Source organism: Balaenoptera physalus (assembly GCF_965194825.1).
Source record: "Balaenoptera physalus genome assembly, chromosome: 7".
Lineage (NCBI taxonomy): Eukaryota > Metazoa > Chordata > Mammalia > Artiodactyla > Balaenopteridae > Balaenoptera > Balaenoptera physalus.
The window spans coordinates 54907383-54924082 of NC_138886.1; the positions used below are offsets into that span (position 1 = coordinate 54907383).

Genomic DNA, 16700 nt, shown 5'->3' on the forward strand with positions numbered 1-16700 from the left:
CAAAAAATCTACAAACAATAAATGCTGGAGAGGGTGTGGAGGAAAGGGAACCCTCTTGCAATGTTGGTGGGAATGTAAATTGATACAGCCACTATGGAGAACAGTATGGAGGTTCCTTAAAAAACTAAAAATAGAACTACCATACGACCCAGCAATCTCACTACTGGGCATATACCCTGAGAAAACCTTAATTCAAAAAGAGTCATGTACCAAAATGTTCATTGCAGCTCTATTTACAATAGCCAGGACATGGAAGCAACCTAAGTGTCCATCAACAGATGAATGGATAAAGAAGATGTGGCACATATATACAATGGAATATTACTCAGCCATAAAAAGGAACAAAACAGTTATTTGTAGTGAGGTGGATGGACCTAGAGACTGTCATACAGAGTGAAGTAAGTCAGAAAGAGAAAAACAAATACCTCATGCTAACACATATATATGGAATCTAAAAAAAAAGAAGAAAAAAAAATAGGTCAGAAGAACCTAGGGCCAAGACAGGAATAAAGATGCAGACCTACTAGAGAATGGACTTGAGGATACGGGGAGGGGGAAGGGTAAGCTGGGACAAAGTGAGACAGTGGCATGGACATATATACACTACCAAACGTAAAATAGATACCTAGTGGGAAGCAGCCGCATAGCACAGGAAGATCAGCTCGGTGCTTTGTGACCACCTAGAGGGGTGGGATAGGGTGGGTGGGAGGGAGGGAGATGCAAGAGGGAAGAGATATGGGGACATATGTAGATGTATAATTGATTCACTTTGTTATAAAGCAGAAACTAACACACCATTGTAAAGCAATTATACTCCAATGAAGATGTTAAGGAAAAAAACCCACAGTGTTGAAGGCAAACATAACAATGAAGAAAAAAAAAAAACTTCAATAAAAAATAAACTTAAAAAATAAAATAAAATCAAAACCTAAAAAAGAAAACCCAGAGGTTAATTCCTACCCACCTGCTCCTAGATGTTGCCTAATTTCTCGTGCCTCCTGAAAGAGAGAGAAGTCCAGACAACAACTGTATTAGTTATCTATCTACCTAATAAATTACCACCAACTTAGTGGCTTAAAACAATACATGTGTATTATTATCTCAGTTTCTGTGAGTCAGGAATCTGAATATGGCTGGGATGGGCCCTTTGCTTCAGGGTCTCTCACAAGCCTGCAATCAAAGTGTCAGCTAGAGCTACAGTCTCACCTGAAGGCTCAGCTGTGGAAGGCTCTACTTCAAATCTTACATGGTTGTTTGCAGAATTCAGTTTCAGGACAGTTGATGGACTGAGGACTCAGTTCCTCACTGTTTTTTGGCCAGAGTCCCCTCTCTGTTACTTGCCACATGGGCCTTTCCAAAATCACAGCATTCTTCATCAAAGATACAAACCAAGAAGACAATAAAGAGAGTCTGCAAGCAGGACAACAGTGAAACCTTTTGTAACCTAATGATGGAAGTAACATTTCATCACCTTTGTCATGGTTAGAAGCAAGTCCCTACATCTAGCCTATACTGAAGGGGCGGCTATTACACAAGGGCATGAATGCCAGAAGATGGGAAAGATTGAGGGCCATCTTAGAGTCTGCCTGTCACAATAATGTATAGGTAATTATACAGAATTTGCTTCTATGTATGTGGGAAAATTACCTGGGCCAAATATGTAAGAAAATATGCTTTCAACACCCAATCCATATACTCCAACTTTTAAAATTTGGACTCACTGATTAATTGCATATGTTTTATGCCTGATAGATTCCTATTAAAACTGGCATAAAAGCCAAGAGCATTCAAATCATCAATAGATACTCTCTGATTATATAACCCAAGGCAACAAGAAATAGCTATGCTGAAAATTTTCAAAACTGACAGCCAAACTACTTCAAATTGCTGTGCTGTTCAAGGTGATTTCAAATAGAAATCATTGGTCTGCGTATCTGAACCCTGGCAACCCTCACCTTCACTACACTCTCAATACAACATAAACCTAAATGCTTAATGGATCAACTATTATATGCCCTTTCTTAATTCCCACATCCAGGACTGAAAATCTGGTAATATTAAAAAAATCATTTACCTTATAAGCTGTAGTGGCCACTACTGAAAAGTAATGCAAAGTATCACAACCACAATCACAGTTTAGTAGTTTATCTTTTAAGTAGAAAAATAAATTTAAAAAAATAACTTCTCTTAGAATTAACTTTTGCTGGTGGTCATTATTCCAAAATCTCCTCCCTTACTTTGGAATCCTGCCAGCTGAAGAACACCATTTCTGTGATACCTTTGGAAACGTCACCGTTATTTGAAGCATATCCCCAAACTAACTTTACTTAGGAGACTAAGTCCTAGGTATCACTCAACCTACATGCTCCTTTTCTGAGCAGGAGGGACCCATGTTTATTCCATGAGGCTCTCCCTACCCAGCTGGATGAACCTGACCTGACCCAAGCTGGACCAACCAGACTCTCTTTCTTTCCAAGGAAACTAAAAATGGGATAGAGGGACACTACCCAGTTGACTCATAGCACAGAAGTTCTGAGTACACTACCTGTTTAGGGCTGGAGAAGAAAGCCATGTTGAGGCCATAGATACTGTGATGGTTAATTTTATGGGTCAACTTAATTGGGCCATGGGGTGAACAGATATTTGGTCAAACATTATTCTGGGTATGTCTGTGAAGTGTTTCTAGATGAGATTAACATTTGAAATAGCAGACTGAGTCAAGGAGACTACCCTCCCCAACGTGGATGGGCCTAGTCCGATCAGTTGAAGGTGTACATAGAACAAAAGGTGGATCCTCCCACAAGCAAGGAGGAACATTTCCTGCCTGACAGCTTTGAGCTGGGACCTCAGTCTTTTCCAGCCTTTGGACTCAAACTGAAACATTGACTCTGCTTGAATCTCGAGGCTGCCTGCTTTTGGACTGGCACTTACACCACAGGCTCTCCTCGTTCTCAGGCCTTCATACTTGGACTAGAACTAAACCATCAGCCCTCTTGGGTACCCAGCTTGCCGACTGCAGATTCTGGTACTTCTCTGCGTACATACTTGCATGAGCCAATACTTCATAATAAATAAACAAAAAAATAAATATATCCTATTGGTTCTATTTCTCTGGAGAACCTTGACTAATACAGACACACACACACACACACACATACACACACACACACACACAACAGAAAATCAATCTGCAGGGAGAAGAATGAAGTAATGTGCAAACAGAAGCAGCAGAGATAAAAAATCACATTGCCTAGAGGGAAGGAGTGTGGAGAAGTATCGTGTTCTTATAGTCCTTCAAAAGATCTTGTGGTCCATCCTCTTCTGGGGTGCCATGAAACACCCTTGGTTGCTTATAATAAATCCCCTTTTACATAAGCTAGCCCAGTGCATTTCAGTTACCTGAAACCAAAAGAGGCTTGAATAAGGTACTTGGTGAATCAGTACACATGCAACAGAAGGCCCTGGTCTCCAGCTCGGCCCCTGTAACCTGACTCATCCCAATAGAAGACAGTAGGATGCTTAAGACCCAAGGCACTCGGTTCAGACAGTACCTGGATTCAATTCCCAGCTTTGCCACATACTAGCCACATGACTGCTGCTAAATTACTCACCTCTTCAAACCTTAGTTTTCTTAATCTAATGTCACATAGGGTTGTTACAAGGATTAAAGGGAACTGAGCTCCAGGGCCATCATGTTAGGCCTTCTGGATTGTTCTCTAGTTGCATGGCCCAGCAGCTCTGCTCAGTGCAGCAGCTAGCCCAGAGTAAGGGTTCAAAAAAATTAGCTGTATCTTTTTTATATCACATTGCCTACCTGACTGCCACCAAAACCACTATCTTAATCAAGTAAGGAGGAACACTTTTACCACAAATTGACACAAACACCTGCAACAATTTACTTGACAGTGATTTTCTGCTTCAGCTCACTGTTCTCTTCAAAATAAATATATACAAGACACTACACTACTATATAGTAGAAATTATGGTAGACATAATTATGTCTTTCAGGAAATCGTACTCAACTGCCAAGAGCCTAGGCTGTTGAGGCAAACCCTGTGCCAGAAAACCAAAACAACATCCTATAAAAGTACTTAGGGTTCCGAAGTCAGTGAGGCATGGGCTAAAATACCCATGTGTTCTGGGTCAAGTTACTTAATCTTTCTAAGCCTCTCTTTCCTCATGTTTTCAGTGGGGATACTTCATAGAGCTGGGAAGGATTAAATTAAAATATGTGAAGCTAAGCACAGTTATACAAAATACAAAGTGCTAAATAATTGCTAGCTCACTTATATCCAACCGTAGAACAACCAGAAACTGATATATTCTACCTAATAATATACTAATAATCACTCAATGGCCCCAAGAAATAATTTTGAAAGACATAACTTACATGGGGCTAATCCTGTCAAGTAGGTTGAACTACTTTACCTTAAAGAAGTTGAGTAAGATGCCGAATTTAAACGCAATTAAACTTTCCCCTAAATGTAGGGCAACCCTGCCTTCATTCCAGTTCATCCTGGGTAGTCCTGGGCATAATTATTAATAGGGCCCCATTTCACTTTTGAAAGTGTCCTGGTTTGGATAATAAATTATATGATCACCCTAACTATAGAAAAATCTTTAGATGGAAGACAAACTTAAAAGATGTTATTTCATCTCAAGGCTTGTTTATTGTGTTTTAATTTTTTTCTCTCTAGCTTTTGAGGCAAACCGTGAAAACAGAATTTAGGATTCTACATCCACACAACAAGTAGCTTTTCAAACTGCCCAGACTTGAGAGTTATGACTAAGCTGGCCTTTACTTCAAAGGACAAATCTGTGAACAAATAGGGTATCGGGATGAGGCCATTCCATTCAGCAGCAGGTGCTGTGGATTATGGAGAGCCATACTGCCCCTGGAATTAGGAAGAACAATACTTTACATGCGTCCGACAGTTTACAGTGTAAAATGCATTCTCACATGTATCATCAAATTTAACTCTCAAGAGCAAACGCGTTTTCTGTTCCACAATTTCATGCGTGCCTGAGATTTCCACACAAGTGGGTAACCACTTGGGAAACCTATGCGTGCAGCTCACAAGTTCTCTGATGCTCACTTCTCCCTACCCACAATCCCCAGTTCCTGTCTTCCTCAGTTCCTTGACTCTTGCTTTCCATCCACTCCCAAGGATTTGAAAACCAGGTTTTTGACCTTCTTCTCTCATTCTGAACCCTGCCCTCCACCTCCATCCCACCCTCAGGCCATGATGTCCAGGTTTGTTTACCAGCCTCAAGAAACTGAAGCCAAAGATGAAAGGTGTTCTGGACACACTCCTACCAAAGACATGTCGCCAGGTCTGCCCTTTACCTAGACCCTGCCCATTTGGAAAGGAGCATAAGACATAACCCCCATTTTACAGATGAGAAAACTGAGTCAGGGAGGTCAAGTGGCTTGCCTAATGTCACACACCAGCGAAGTGTGAACCAGATGTGGGTCTTCTGAGTTTAGTGTCCATGCTCTTTCTCTTATACTAATGCTTCTCAAATTTCAGTGTGCACTTGCAAGGTCAGCTGCATAATTTACAGGGACCAAAATGAAAATGCTGGATCCCTTGTTCAAAAAGGAGGAAAACAGCATTTTCCTTTCTTCTCCCATCTCTTGACTTGCCATGGTATTTTTTATTTGCTATTTAACACTGGGATGCTTCCAAACAGGGATACTCACAGAGTGAATGCAGGCCTTCAAAGGCGCCCAGATCCTCACCCATGATTGGGCATGTGGGGCACACACATCTGACCCTGACTTCCCCACACCAATGCTCAGGTCCCTGCTGAGGGCAGAAGCAGTAGTGGACACTGGGGCGAGGGAGCCAGTGGCCATCCTGGCCAGATGTGGAACTACGTATGAACTGAGAGTCGAAGCTCCCCTCCCCCCGCAAGCACCAGTGTCCCACCAGACTTCACTTACAAAACACAATTTCAGAGATAAAATTAGTAATAATGTCAAGTCAGTGACCACAGAGCATTATACCCCAAGCACAGGGCACCCCTTCTGAGACAGGGCACTGTGCAGTCACCCTTAAGCCAGCCCTGAGCACAAGAATCACCTGGGATCTTTTAAAATGCAAGATCCGACTCAGCAGATCTGGGGTAGCCCTGGGACTGTGCATTTCTAACCAGCTCCCAGAGGATGCTAACACTGTTGGCCTCAGACTATCCTTGAGTATCAAGATCCTACACCAAAAGTCTCATTTTTTAACCTGTTTATTATGTCAGAGCCAATTACACACCTTCTATTTCTTTCATTATTCAAATAATGCAGCCATGAAAATAGGTATTAAATACAAGTCACCATCCATTGTATCCTTAAAATCTGATGTGTCAGAAGTAGCAAATCTATTCATATATTTATGATATCCTCCGGCCTGGGTTTAAAGACTTCATGCTTGCACATATACCGATGTCACTCAGGTGGCCATCACACAAAGGCTTCCTGATTCCTGCTCAGGTAGACAATGCTCTCCCTGCTCAGAAGGACCTATTGTTGAAAAGTGTCAAGTACAATTTTCTAAAACAGGAGCAAGGGCCCATATCCTCAGCTCATGGATAGAAATGATGGCTGAACGGTTTTGAGTTTTTAAAGATATACTTTTTCAGGAGTGGCAGCAACCTTAGACTCTACTGAAGAGAGGGGGCAAGATTTCTCAGAATTCCTGTAGCAGGAACTCTCAGATTATGGAGTCCTATTCAATGGCAACCCATGCAGCACATGAAAAATGAGATCTCTAGAAAACTGAGCCTCAGTCTCTTCATCCCTAAAATGGGGCCAATTACACTTGCCTTAGCTCATGGGATTATGCCTTTGATCAAATCATATGAAAGAGTCACTATGAAAGGTTATGAACTACAAAGTACTTTACAAATCCAAAGTTGTTGCTGTTTAACAGCCTTAGAAAATGCTATAGGTTACTAATGGATGTAACATTTCAAGGTCATGCCCCACAGCATTTGAGGTGTGTGTAGAAGGTAGGGGTGTTAACGGAATATATTCTTTTAAAGGTGGAATGTTATGAGACTGACAAACCACTTTCATAACTGGAACAAATTGTGCTTGCCATTCAGTAATACTTGGAAATTCATCATCAATCTGACTTATACTCAGCATCAATAAATCACACAAAGTGAACCCTGTGCAGACCAAAGAGTAAACAAAAGTAAACATTGTGTTTCACCTGTCTTGTTTGGCAAGATGAAATGAAAACTCTGGCTACCTCAACTGGAATAAAGCCTTTAGTCTCTCACTAGTTTGGTTATTTTTGGAACCTTTTATGGAATATTAACTTTATTTGCTCTAATTCTGCAGGAAGCCACATTGGAAGTGCAAGGAAATATAAATGATTAAAAAGCAGAAGTAGGGGGGAAAAAAGTAACCACATATTTTGCCCCAACTTTCTTAAGCTAATATATCAACTGTATCTCTTCAAAAATGTGGGATTCCCCAATTGCTATTCTTGCCCCACTTCTAACATGACTACACTCAACATGGTTCACTCAGTGGTGTTAGCAGATTTTTTGTTTATTGTCTGTTGTTTTACCAGGGATCAACATAAGTAAAGGAATGATATAGGAACGTAACTTTTTAAATCAGTGGCAGTATTTTAAAATTTTCTGATGTAGCAGTGGGGGAAAACTATGAAGCTAGTTGACCCACTAAGGAATCAAGCTCTAACCTAAGCTCCAGGTTATAACCAATTAAATTAGTAAACCACAAACAATAAAGAATAAAAATAAAACGATGTATTATTTAAAGTACACTAGTTTTTAGACCTCCCAGGCTCACACGACACATTTTCTTAGACCAGGTCTTTATAAGAGACACCAGCCTTAAGTGACACAAAAGAGTTTTTAAATCGCAATTAGTTTAGTGTCCTTTGTTGATATTATTCTGCTTTTTCTGACCAACAATAATGAATAACCCACAAGCACTAATGAATAACTAACTCCCTTTGTCTCCAAGGACAGCAGAGCCCAACAAGAAATGTCACAGGCCCCGAAGAAAAATAAAAAACCTTTACAATGAAAATCTTCCCAATTATATAGTTCTAGGGGTACTGCGAATGTGGAATTGTCTTAAATATTTAAACAGCTATGTCAAACGTGCTTATAGTGAGGATCATAAAACTGATTTCCCAGATGCTTTGAAAAATGCATTTCTCCCAGTCTAATTACAGTCTGTAACTGTTGAGCAGGAAGTAGGGAGAATGCCATTAGTGGTACAATATAACTTAGATTCTGTACTCACCAATTCTAGGAGGGCCAGAAAGTTGTCAACTGCAGAAAGTCCTCCAAACTCACTCACTCACCGGCAGAGATAAATATGAAAATTCTTATCTCAGCACATTAAAAATTGACATGTAGTAAGCAATCACCTCTAAAACAAATTTCTATATCTTAGAAATATAAAGCTAAAAGTAACTTTTTTCTCTGTTGTAGTACAAAGCAAATAAACAAATACACTCATGTTCCTGAGAACCAGGGTTCTCACTGACAAATTCGCAATGAGGAAGTGTGAGGAAGAACTCTGTGATGTATTTTAACGGGAACTCATTATCTTGGTCTGGTGTATTTCCTCACTCGGTCCACAGAAAGGACCTAGAAGCAATGACACCCCAGAGCCAGTAAGAACACCCTTTCATCCGGTTTCCCAAATATCAATTCCCACTAAAAGGACCCTGAACTTTTTGGAAAAATGGCTGATTCCAGGTCTGGGGCAGGGAAGTACAAATGAGCCTAGAACTTCTTGCTATGTCTCAAACCAAGGAAGTACTTAATGGGAACATGTCAAAAGGACATAGAACTGACTTGAAGGGGCTCCCACTGGCCAATTCTGGGACAGTTTGAGCATCAGAAAAAACAGTGATGGTAGTGAATTATAGCACAGTGAATTTTTTAAAAGAATGCATGAATCTGCAATGACTCTAAAAGAGAAGGGAGAGAAGCTCTCCTTTCCAGAAGAATACCAGATAATAAACCTAGAAAGAATGATAAAATCAGAAAATAACCATTATGCAATCAGCAGCATAACTGATTCAGACAAGGATCATCAATAAATGCTATGAAAGGCTGTTACAGAATAAGATATTCACATACGATTACTTGTTAATTTTGAAAAGTGTCCTTTGCAATGTAGAGATCTGGTGACACCACCTTAGACAGACAACCAAAAGCAGCATCACAAATACTAGGACAAATGAAGATTTAGTGCTTCTTGGTATGACACAATGGGTGGTGCACAAATCACCTATGTCGTATTCCTGCCAAAAATGTTTAACCTGAACCCAACCATGAAGAGATGAACAGACAAATCAGACTGTGAGACAAGACAGCTGACCTGAACTCTTTAAAAGTATCAACACATTTTGTCATGAAACACAAAAAAAAGGCAGGGGGAGAGGGCCATTCTAGATTAAAGGACACCAGAGAGACATGACAACCAAATGTAATGCATGATCTTTGATTAGATCCTAGATGGCTAGGGGAAAAAATGGCTACAAAGAACACTAGATTATAAGAGGGGGAAGAAAATAATACTTTATATTATAAATAATAAGTAAAGTAAAATATATAGTGAATCTGAATATGAACTATATTTTAAGATACAACTGTTTATAAATAATACAGCTGTATCAAAGCTATATTTCTTGGTTATGATTAATGTATGTTAGTTATATGGCATGAAAGATACCTGCTTAGGAATTTTGGGGTAAAGGGTCACAATGTCTGCAACCTACTCGCAAGTGTTTCAACTTACTTGAGAGAGAGATAAAGGAGGCAAATGCTAAAAAGTAAAATACAATAGAACGTAATACAAAATGATATAAGACAAAATCTAACTTTTTTAAAAAGATATACTCAGGAACCAAGAATAAGTTTTATTTAAGAGATCAGTTAGGTACAATTAGCTAATTAAGTGGAAGTAGTTGAGTGTGGCTCCTGAAAAAGCCAATTAAAGGAGGTAGATTGCAGGGGAATAGTCCCCTTTGACTTTTTGCCTTTTGTCCTTCTTCCTTCCTCTTTCAGCCTCCTCAGAAGACAGAACCCATAGAGATGCTGCAGTGAGGCAGCCCCTGTGCAACCGAGAGGGAAAGACTAAGGGAAGCTCCATGATCTTGGGCCTGTCTTCCTTGAGCTTCTAACCATTAGCAGCAATCACCTACCTTTGCTCTTTCTGTGAGAAAAATGAACTCCTATGACATAGGGTCCCAGATGTTCTCAGTTCATGGCATTCTTAGCGTCTCGGTAATTTTTTCATGGCGCCCCAGGCCAAAAGGAACACCTAACAGTTCTGTTTATTAAGTAGTTAGGTATCAATAACTGAATAGTAATTATGTACTAATAACTTATTAGCTGTCTGAAAAAATAACACATCAATTTTTAAAAAAGCATTTTTATTTCATTTTTAAATAACTACAATTACTAATGGGATGTGCATTTCAATTATGCCTTCTACTACTTCTCAAACCTTGGAATCAGATTGGACATCACCACCTTCATCTCCTAGTCCACACTGATTTTCACTTAGTATGTGCTTTTTTTATTGTGGTAAAATATACATAACATAAAATTTACCATCTTAACCATTTCTTAAGTGTACAGTTTAGTGGCATTAAATATATTCACACTGTTGTACAATCATCACCACTTTTCAGCTTCCCAAACTGAAACTCTGTACCCATTAAACTATAGGTCCCCATTCTCTCCTCCCCTAATCCACAGTAACCACCATTCTACTTCCTGTCTCTATGACTATTTTAGGAGCCTCATGTAAGAGGAATCATACAGTATTTGTCCTTTTGTGTCTGGCATATTTCACTAGCATAATGTCTTAAAGGTTCATCCATGTTGTAGCATATAACAGAATTTCCTTCCATTTGAAGGCTGAATAATATTCCATTGTACAGATATGACACATTTTGTTTACCCATTCATACACTGATGTATACTTGGGTTATTTCTACCTTTAGCTATTGTGAAAAATGTTGCTCTGAACATGAATGTACAAACTACTTGCTTTTTTTAATCACAACTACCAAATATGTAGTTTCTCAAAGGTACAATATCATCAAAAAGAACATACTGCAATCTCATGGTGAAACTGTAAGCCTCCTCAAACTAGTGGTCTGCCTGGTGTTCAGGGATGTCACATATCCCATGTTTCCTGCAAACTTTAAAATATCTCGTGGCTCCCTCTGAGTCTCCTGTGGTACCCCAGTGCCCTCGGCACACTATTTGGGAACCACACCCTACAGTGTTAAAGCCATGGTTATTTGAGTTTTTATATGAGCAGAACTCAATCCTTAAGTAACATAAACATTACAATCAAGTTTATATTTCTCATGAGGCTCCCGCTGGAAATTTTCGAGTCTTCAAAAAGTCAGATGTCTGTCTGTATGACAATCCCCAGGTAACTTATTCTATCGGAGATATACAGAAAAATAAATAGATATATATCAATAGATACACCTCCTATTGGTTCTGTTTCTCTGGAGAACCCTAATACACCCACAGAGTCACAGGTTCTTTGGCACTTATCCTTTTGGATCATGACACTGTCAATAGTGCATGGGAAAGCAGTGGCAAAATCAGGGAGAGATGTCAACCTCAAGTTTATCACATCATCCCCTAGGTTAAAATCCTTCCACAGCTTGCCAGTGTCCTCAAGATAGATCCAAACTCCTTGGTATGGCACTCAAGACCCTTCATCTGGCTACTGCTTATTCTTTTCCAGCCTCATCTCTTACCAGAGTCTCCGCACCTCCCCTCAATGTGAAACCAGAGAGAAGTCCATGAAATGCACCATGATCTCTCCCCTCCAGGTTTTGAGCGTGCTTTTCTCCCTACCCAGACTAAGTTCCAGACAGCCCCTGCCCCTTCACACACACACAGAGGACATACTCTTCCATGACTGTAAGGCTAGCTCCTCATCCTTCAGGTGTCTGCCTGGATACCCTACTCTCCTCCCAGATCCACTTTTCAAGCACTGGCTGGGAACCCCTCCAAATGATGCCACATCACCCTGACTGTATCTCTACCAGAGCCTTAACTATGCTTTATTCTAACTGTCCATTTATTTTTTCTGAGTTCTCAACTCCTTGAGGGCCAGGACTATGTTTTATTGGCTATTATATCCCCAAAACAGTGGCTCACCCATAACATATGCTCAATAATTATTTGTAGAGCAAATGATTGGATGAAGCTCAAACAGTCCCAGATCACCATTCTCAAACAGTTACTGGCTTAGTTTAGGAATTGTTATCCAAGATCTGAAAGGGACACATTCAGCCACTCCTGGCACCATCCAGACCACTAGCGGTATCCAAGCTGCAAGGCAAGGGGGAATAATAATACAGTTGCCCTCAACCCCTTACCCATGCCCATGCATGCCCCAATCATGCAGATCCAGAACAGGCACTGCAAACTTGTAAGCTGAGCAAGGAGCCAGAAAACAGAAAAGAAGAGAATCAGGAAGCAGTGTTAATTTTTACATGAGTTCCAAGATGTATTAACCCTGAGAGTTCGTTATTCCTTAAGTACCTGAAGCATTTTTTATAAACTACGATTATAATTATAACCACTTCTAATCACTATTAAGGTAATATTCCCAAACTCCTTATTGCCTGGCAGGGCTTATGTTACTTATTCTTTCTAGACCTTAGTTCCCTTATCAGTTAATCAAAAATAGCATACAACTCAGGGCTGTCGTGAGGAATAACTAAGACTATGTATTGGAAAGCACTTAACATGGTGCCTGACACATGCTAAGTTATGATATAATAAGTGCAAGTTATTAATATTATCACCATTATTATTACCAGTCAGGATTTCAAACACAAGGATATATAAAAGCAAGCTACAGTTCACTAGTCAAGCATGAGCTGAAAGATTTTACTGGGCCTCAGTCCCTGAAAATACAAACACATGAGCTTGACATTAAGAACCTTAGCTTGCCATGTCATGAACATAGCAACCCGACAATGACAGAGCTATTTTAGATGCAGCCCCCAGGGAAAATTTTTCCTATACTTACACTAAATATCAGTAGCTCTGAGAAATAAAACACCTCAAAACCAAGCCTACACCAAAGTAAGTAAAAAAAGAAAAGAAAAAAGTTACACATGTTTACTTTTTTTTTTTTTTAATCTACCCATTTATACCAACTTCTCCATATACAGAAATACACAGACACTAAAACAAACAACTTTTGGGTTACTTGCCTGATATAAATCATTATTCATCATAATTGGATAAGTTATGAGTTAACTGGGTGAATGGCTACTCACAAGGCTGCCAGTAATGTTATTTGGTGGTATAAACACTTAGTATAAACATTTAAAACTAAATGCTAAAAATACCTAAAGGAATATATAATCATGCTATTTTATATAACAAAGCTATATTTTACATGGGATACATACTCTTTCTTTTTCTAGACCCAATACACATATCATTAGCAATATAACCTCATTAAGTCAACAACAGTTTCTAGAGAGAGCATGTCACTCAAATAATTTGTTATTCTCCAAAAACTATTCTTAATTTAAAACGTATGGTAATTCAAACACTGCTGAATTAAAAGCATTCTCTCTGCATTTCAAATTAACAAGTTTTTTCTAGTTCTCAACAAGCACAAAAATACATCTTTTCATTATACTCTTCTAGCTGCCTTCTCTCGTCACTAGCTGTATTATAAAAATTATAGGTTTAGGGACTTCCCTGGTGGTGCAGTGGTTAAGAATCCGCCTGCCGATGCAGGGGACACGGGTTCGATCCCTGGTCCAGGAAGATCCCATATGCCACGGAGCAACTAAGCCCGTGCGCCACCACTACTGAGCCTGCGCTCTAGAGCCCGTGAGCCACAACTAGTGAGCCCTCGTGCCACAACTACTGAAGCCCGCATGCCTAGAGCCCGTGCTCCGCAACAAGAGAAGCCACCACAAGGAGAAGCATGCACACCGCAATGAAGAGTAGCACCCCTGCTCACCGCAACTAGAGAAAGCCTGCGCACAGCAACAAAGACCCAATGCAGCCAAAAATGAATAAATAAAAATAAATAAAAATTTTTTTAAATTATAGGCTTTGCTCTTAGAATAATTTTTTATCATTTTCTGTACTAGTTCCTCATTTTATTGGCTATTAAAATTTCTCCCTTTTTAATCCTTTTCCTTCCAAACACCACCTTTCTTCTAGCATCCAACTAACATAATGACAGTTCCAGCCACCCATCTCCTCCATGGCCTGCAGAATCCAGCCCCTGGTAAGCCAAGGCAGAGCTCTGTGTATCCAGAGGGCAGGATCATACTAAACTTGCTCTTGCCCTTCCTCTGCCACCACCCACCCTACCTCCCTGTTTCCAATCTTTCTATCTCATCTTCCACTCTATTTCACAGTCCCATGAGATGACACATTTACCACTGTGATGCCCTCACCCTCACAAGTATGTACATGTGTACACGTCCACATCCTTTCCTAGAAAGCTACATATCATTATGAGACTATCAACTTTGACCCTGACACTGAATCATGTATTTTTCCATTGGATTTGCTGGCAGAGAAGAGACAAGGAGGAGAAAAAAAATAGTGTCCACTTTTAAAAGATCCCAAAAAGACAATCCTACCTTTCCCAGATTTTGGAGGAAAGGGGCTTCCAAACTCCTGTTGCTTTGGCTTTAAAGTGTGTGGCCCTGACATGCCTCCAGTCTGGGTGACCTGGAAACGTGGCTTCCCACTGGTGAGCACTTGTCTCCTGGGGCTCAAGGCAGGCAGATGGATGGGGCTCTCATTCATGTTGCTCTGAGGAGCCATCCCTCCTCCTGAGGGCATCTTGAGATGGAGGCTGTTAGCAAGGCTTCCAATGGCAGGGCTTGGTGTGCTGCCACAGGACGAGGGGCCAGGAGTCCCCGAGTGGGCTCGAATGGGAGGAATGTGTTGGCCACTGACCATCCCAGGCCCCTGTGGGGTTCCTGATGTCCGGTGGAGATTCATGCTGCATGACCTTCCATTCATTCTGACAAAACCTGTAGCCAGGTTGGTCAAATATCCAATGACACTAATGATTCCTTTCAGTCAAAGTCCAATAAGTTATCCATGGTGTGGTTTATTAGCCTGTTTAAAAAAATAAATGCAGGCATTTTTAAAAGTAAAAAGGAAAATAAATTACAATGAGTTTTCAACCTGTGTAGCATTCATATCAGGAAGAAAAGAAGCACTCTCAGCAAAACGGTCTTTTATGTAGAACAGGGTTATCGAATACATGGTTCATTGGCAGGCACTCTCCCCTCCTGCACTCGTGGTAGACATGGATTATGGATCACTGCATTGTTTTTTTTGCCACTGAACCCTTCTCAATACAGTGCTCTTGGCAACTATAACCAATCTACTGGTGCCAGCTTGCAAAATGAAACTTATTTTGCTCCGTAGAGGATTTGTCTGTACTAGTTCACATTTGCTACAGTGCATCCTGGGAAACCCAAAAGCATCACCTTCATGAGCTGTGAGACTAGTGTTTCAAAGATTCCAATAAACAAACAAAAAGCCAACACAGGGCTTCCCTGGTGGCGCAGTGGTTAAGAATCCGCCTGCCAATGCAGGGAACATGGGTTCGAGTTCTGGTCCGGGAAGATCCCACATGCCGCGGAGCAACTAAGCCCATGCGCCACAACTACTGAGCCTGTGCTCTAGAGCCCGTGAGCCACAACTACGAGAGCCCGCGCGCCTACAGCCCGTGCTCCGCAAGAGGAGAAGCCACCGCAATGAGAGGCCCGCACACCGCAACGAAGAGTAGCCCCCGCTCACCGCAACTAGAGAAAGCTGCACAGCAACAAAGACCCAGTGCAGCCAAAAATAAATTAATTAAAAAAAATTTTTTAAAAGCCGATATAACCTCTAAAAGAGATTATGAGGACATTAAACCATGTCAGATTTTTACTCTACGAGCAATCTTTTTCACAGTCCCTAGATTTACAAAGGATAAAAAAAATAGGCATGGGAATCTCACAAAGGCTTCATATATCCATATATCCAAATATTCACAGCAGCGTTAGAGTCTTGGTCCTATACTGATCCTGAGTTATAGGGATGGAAATAGAATCAACATCACAATACTCTCACCTTCCAGTAAGATCCTAGAAAAGGAAAAGCCTGTGTGAAATGCTTTATGGAAAGCATCAGGACAAAACAACCCTTCTAAAGGCGAGTATGTTCATCATGCACCACATACAGTAAACTGACAGTAGTTCCATGGAGCTTCCATCTGCCATCCTACCACTCCCTTCCTCAAGTGGCAGAGGGAGAACCAAAAGTAGTGACGTGGCCACAGGACATCATCATCCATCCATATATAATAATGTCAGTACTCCCTGGTTATAAATCGTTAGGAAAGGCCTTTTCCTCCCTTGATCAACAGTTCCCCAAAATGTGTGTAATAACGTGACTAAGTGCCACTACTCCAAATAAATGACCGACATAGTCACAATCTGTATTCTTTTATACAGACATGATAGTCATGGAAAGAAGCCAAAGCTGAACAAACACAAGAAATACAGACTGAGTGCAAAGTAGTAATGGCCAGATATCCTGAACTGGATGATTCCTACTTTTTCTCTATGATCCACTCAATGTCTTAGACGAATATTTCCAACTCAACTCCCAAATGAATGTTCCAT

The 16700-nt window shown here is 40.5% G+C and overlaps 1 protein-coding gene across 5 annotated transcripts in view; it reads right to left on the reverse strand.

The window, feature by feature from the left end:
- Positions 1-16700, reverse strand: part of GLIS3 (GLIS family zinc finger 3) — a 507022-nt gene that overhangs the window by 477593 nt on the left and 12729 nt on the right. For 2 of the 5 annotated variants that reach the window (XM_082470893.1, XM_082470894.1), the window contains one exon: positions 14655-15141. The exons of 2 other annotated variants lie outside the window; for them this stretch is intronic. In XM_082470893.1, the coding sequence (XP_082327019.1) occupies positions 14655-15042 (388 nt within the window). In that variant the 5' untranslated portion in view covers positions 15043-15141. Of the gene's footprint in view, positions 1-14654; positions 15142-16700 lie in introns of those variants that run through there. One more of the 5 variants, XM_082470896.1, reaches the window with a different exon arrangement.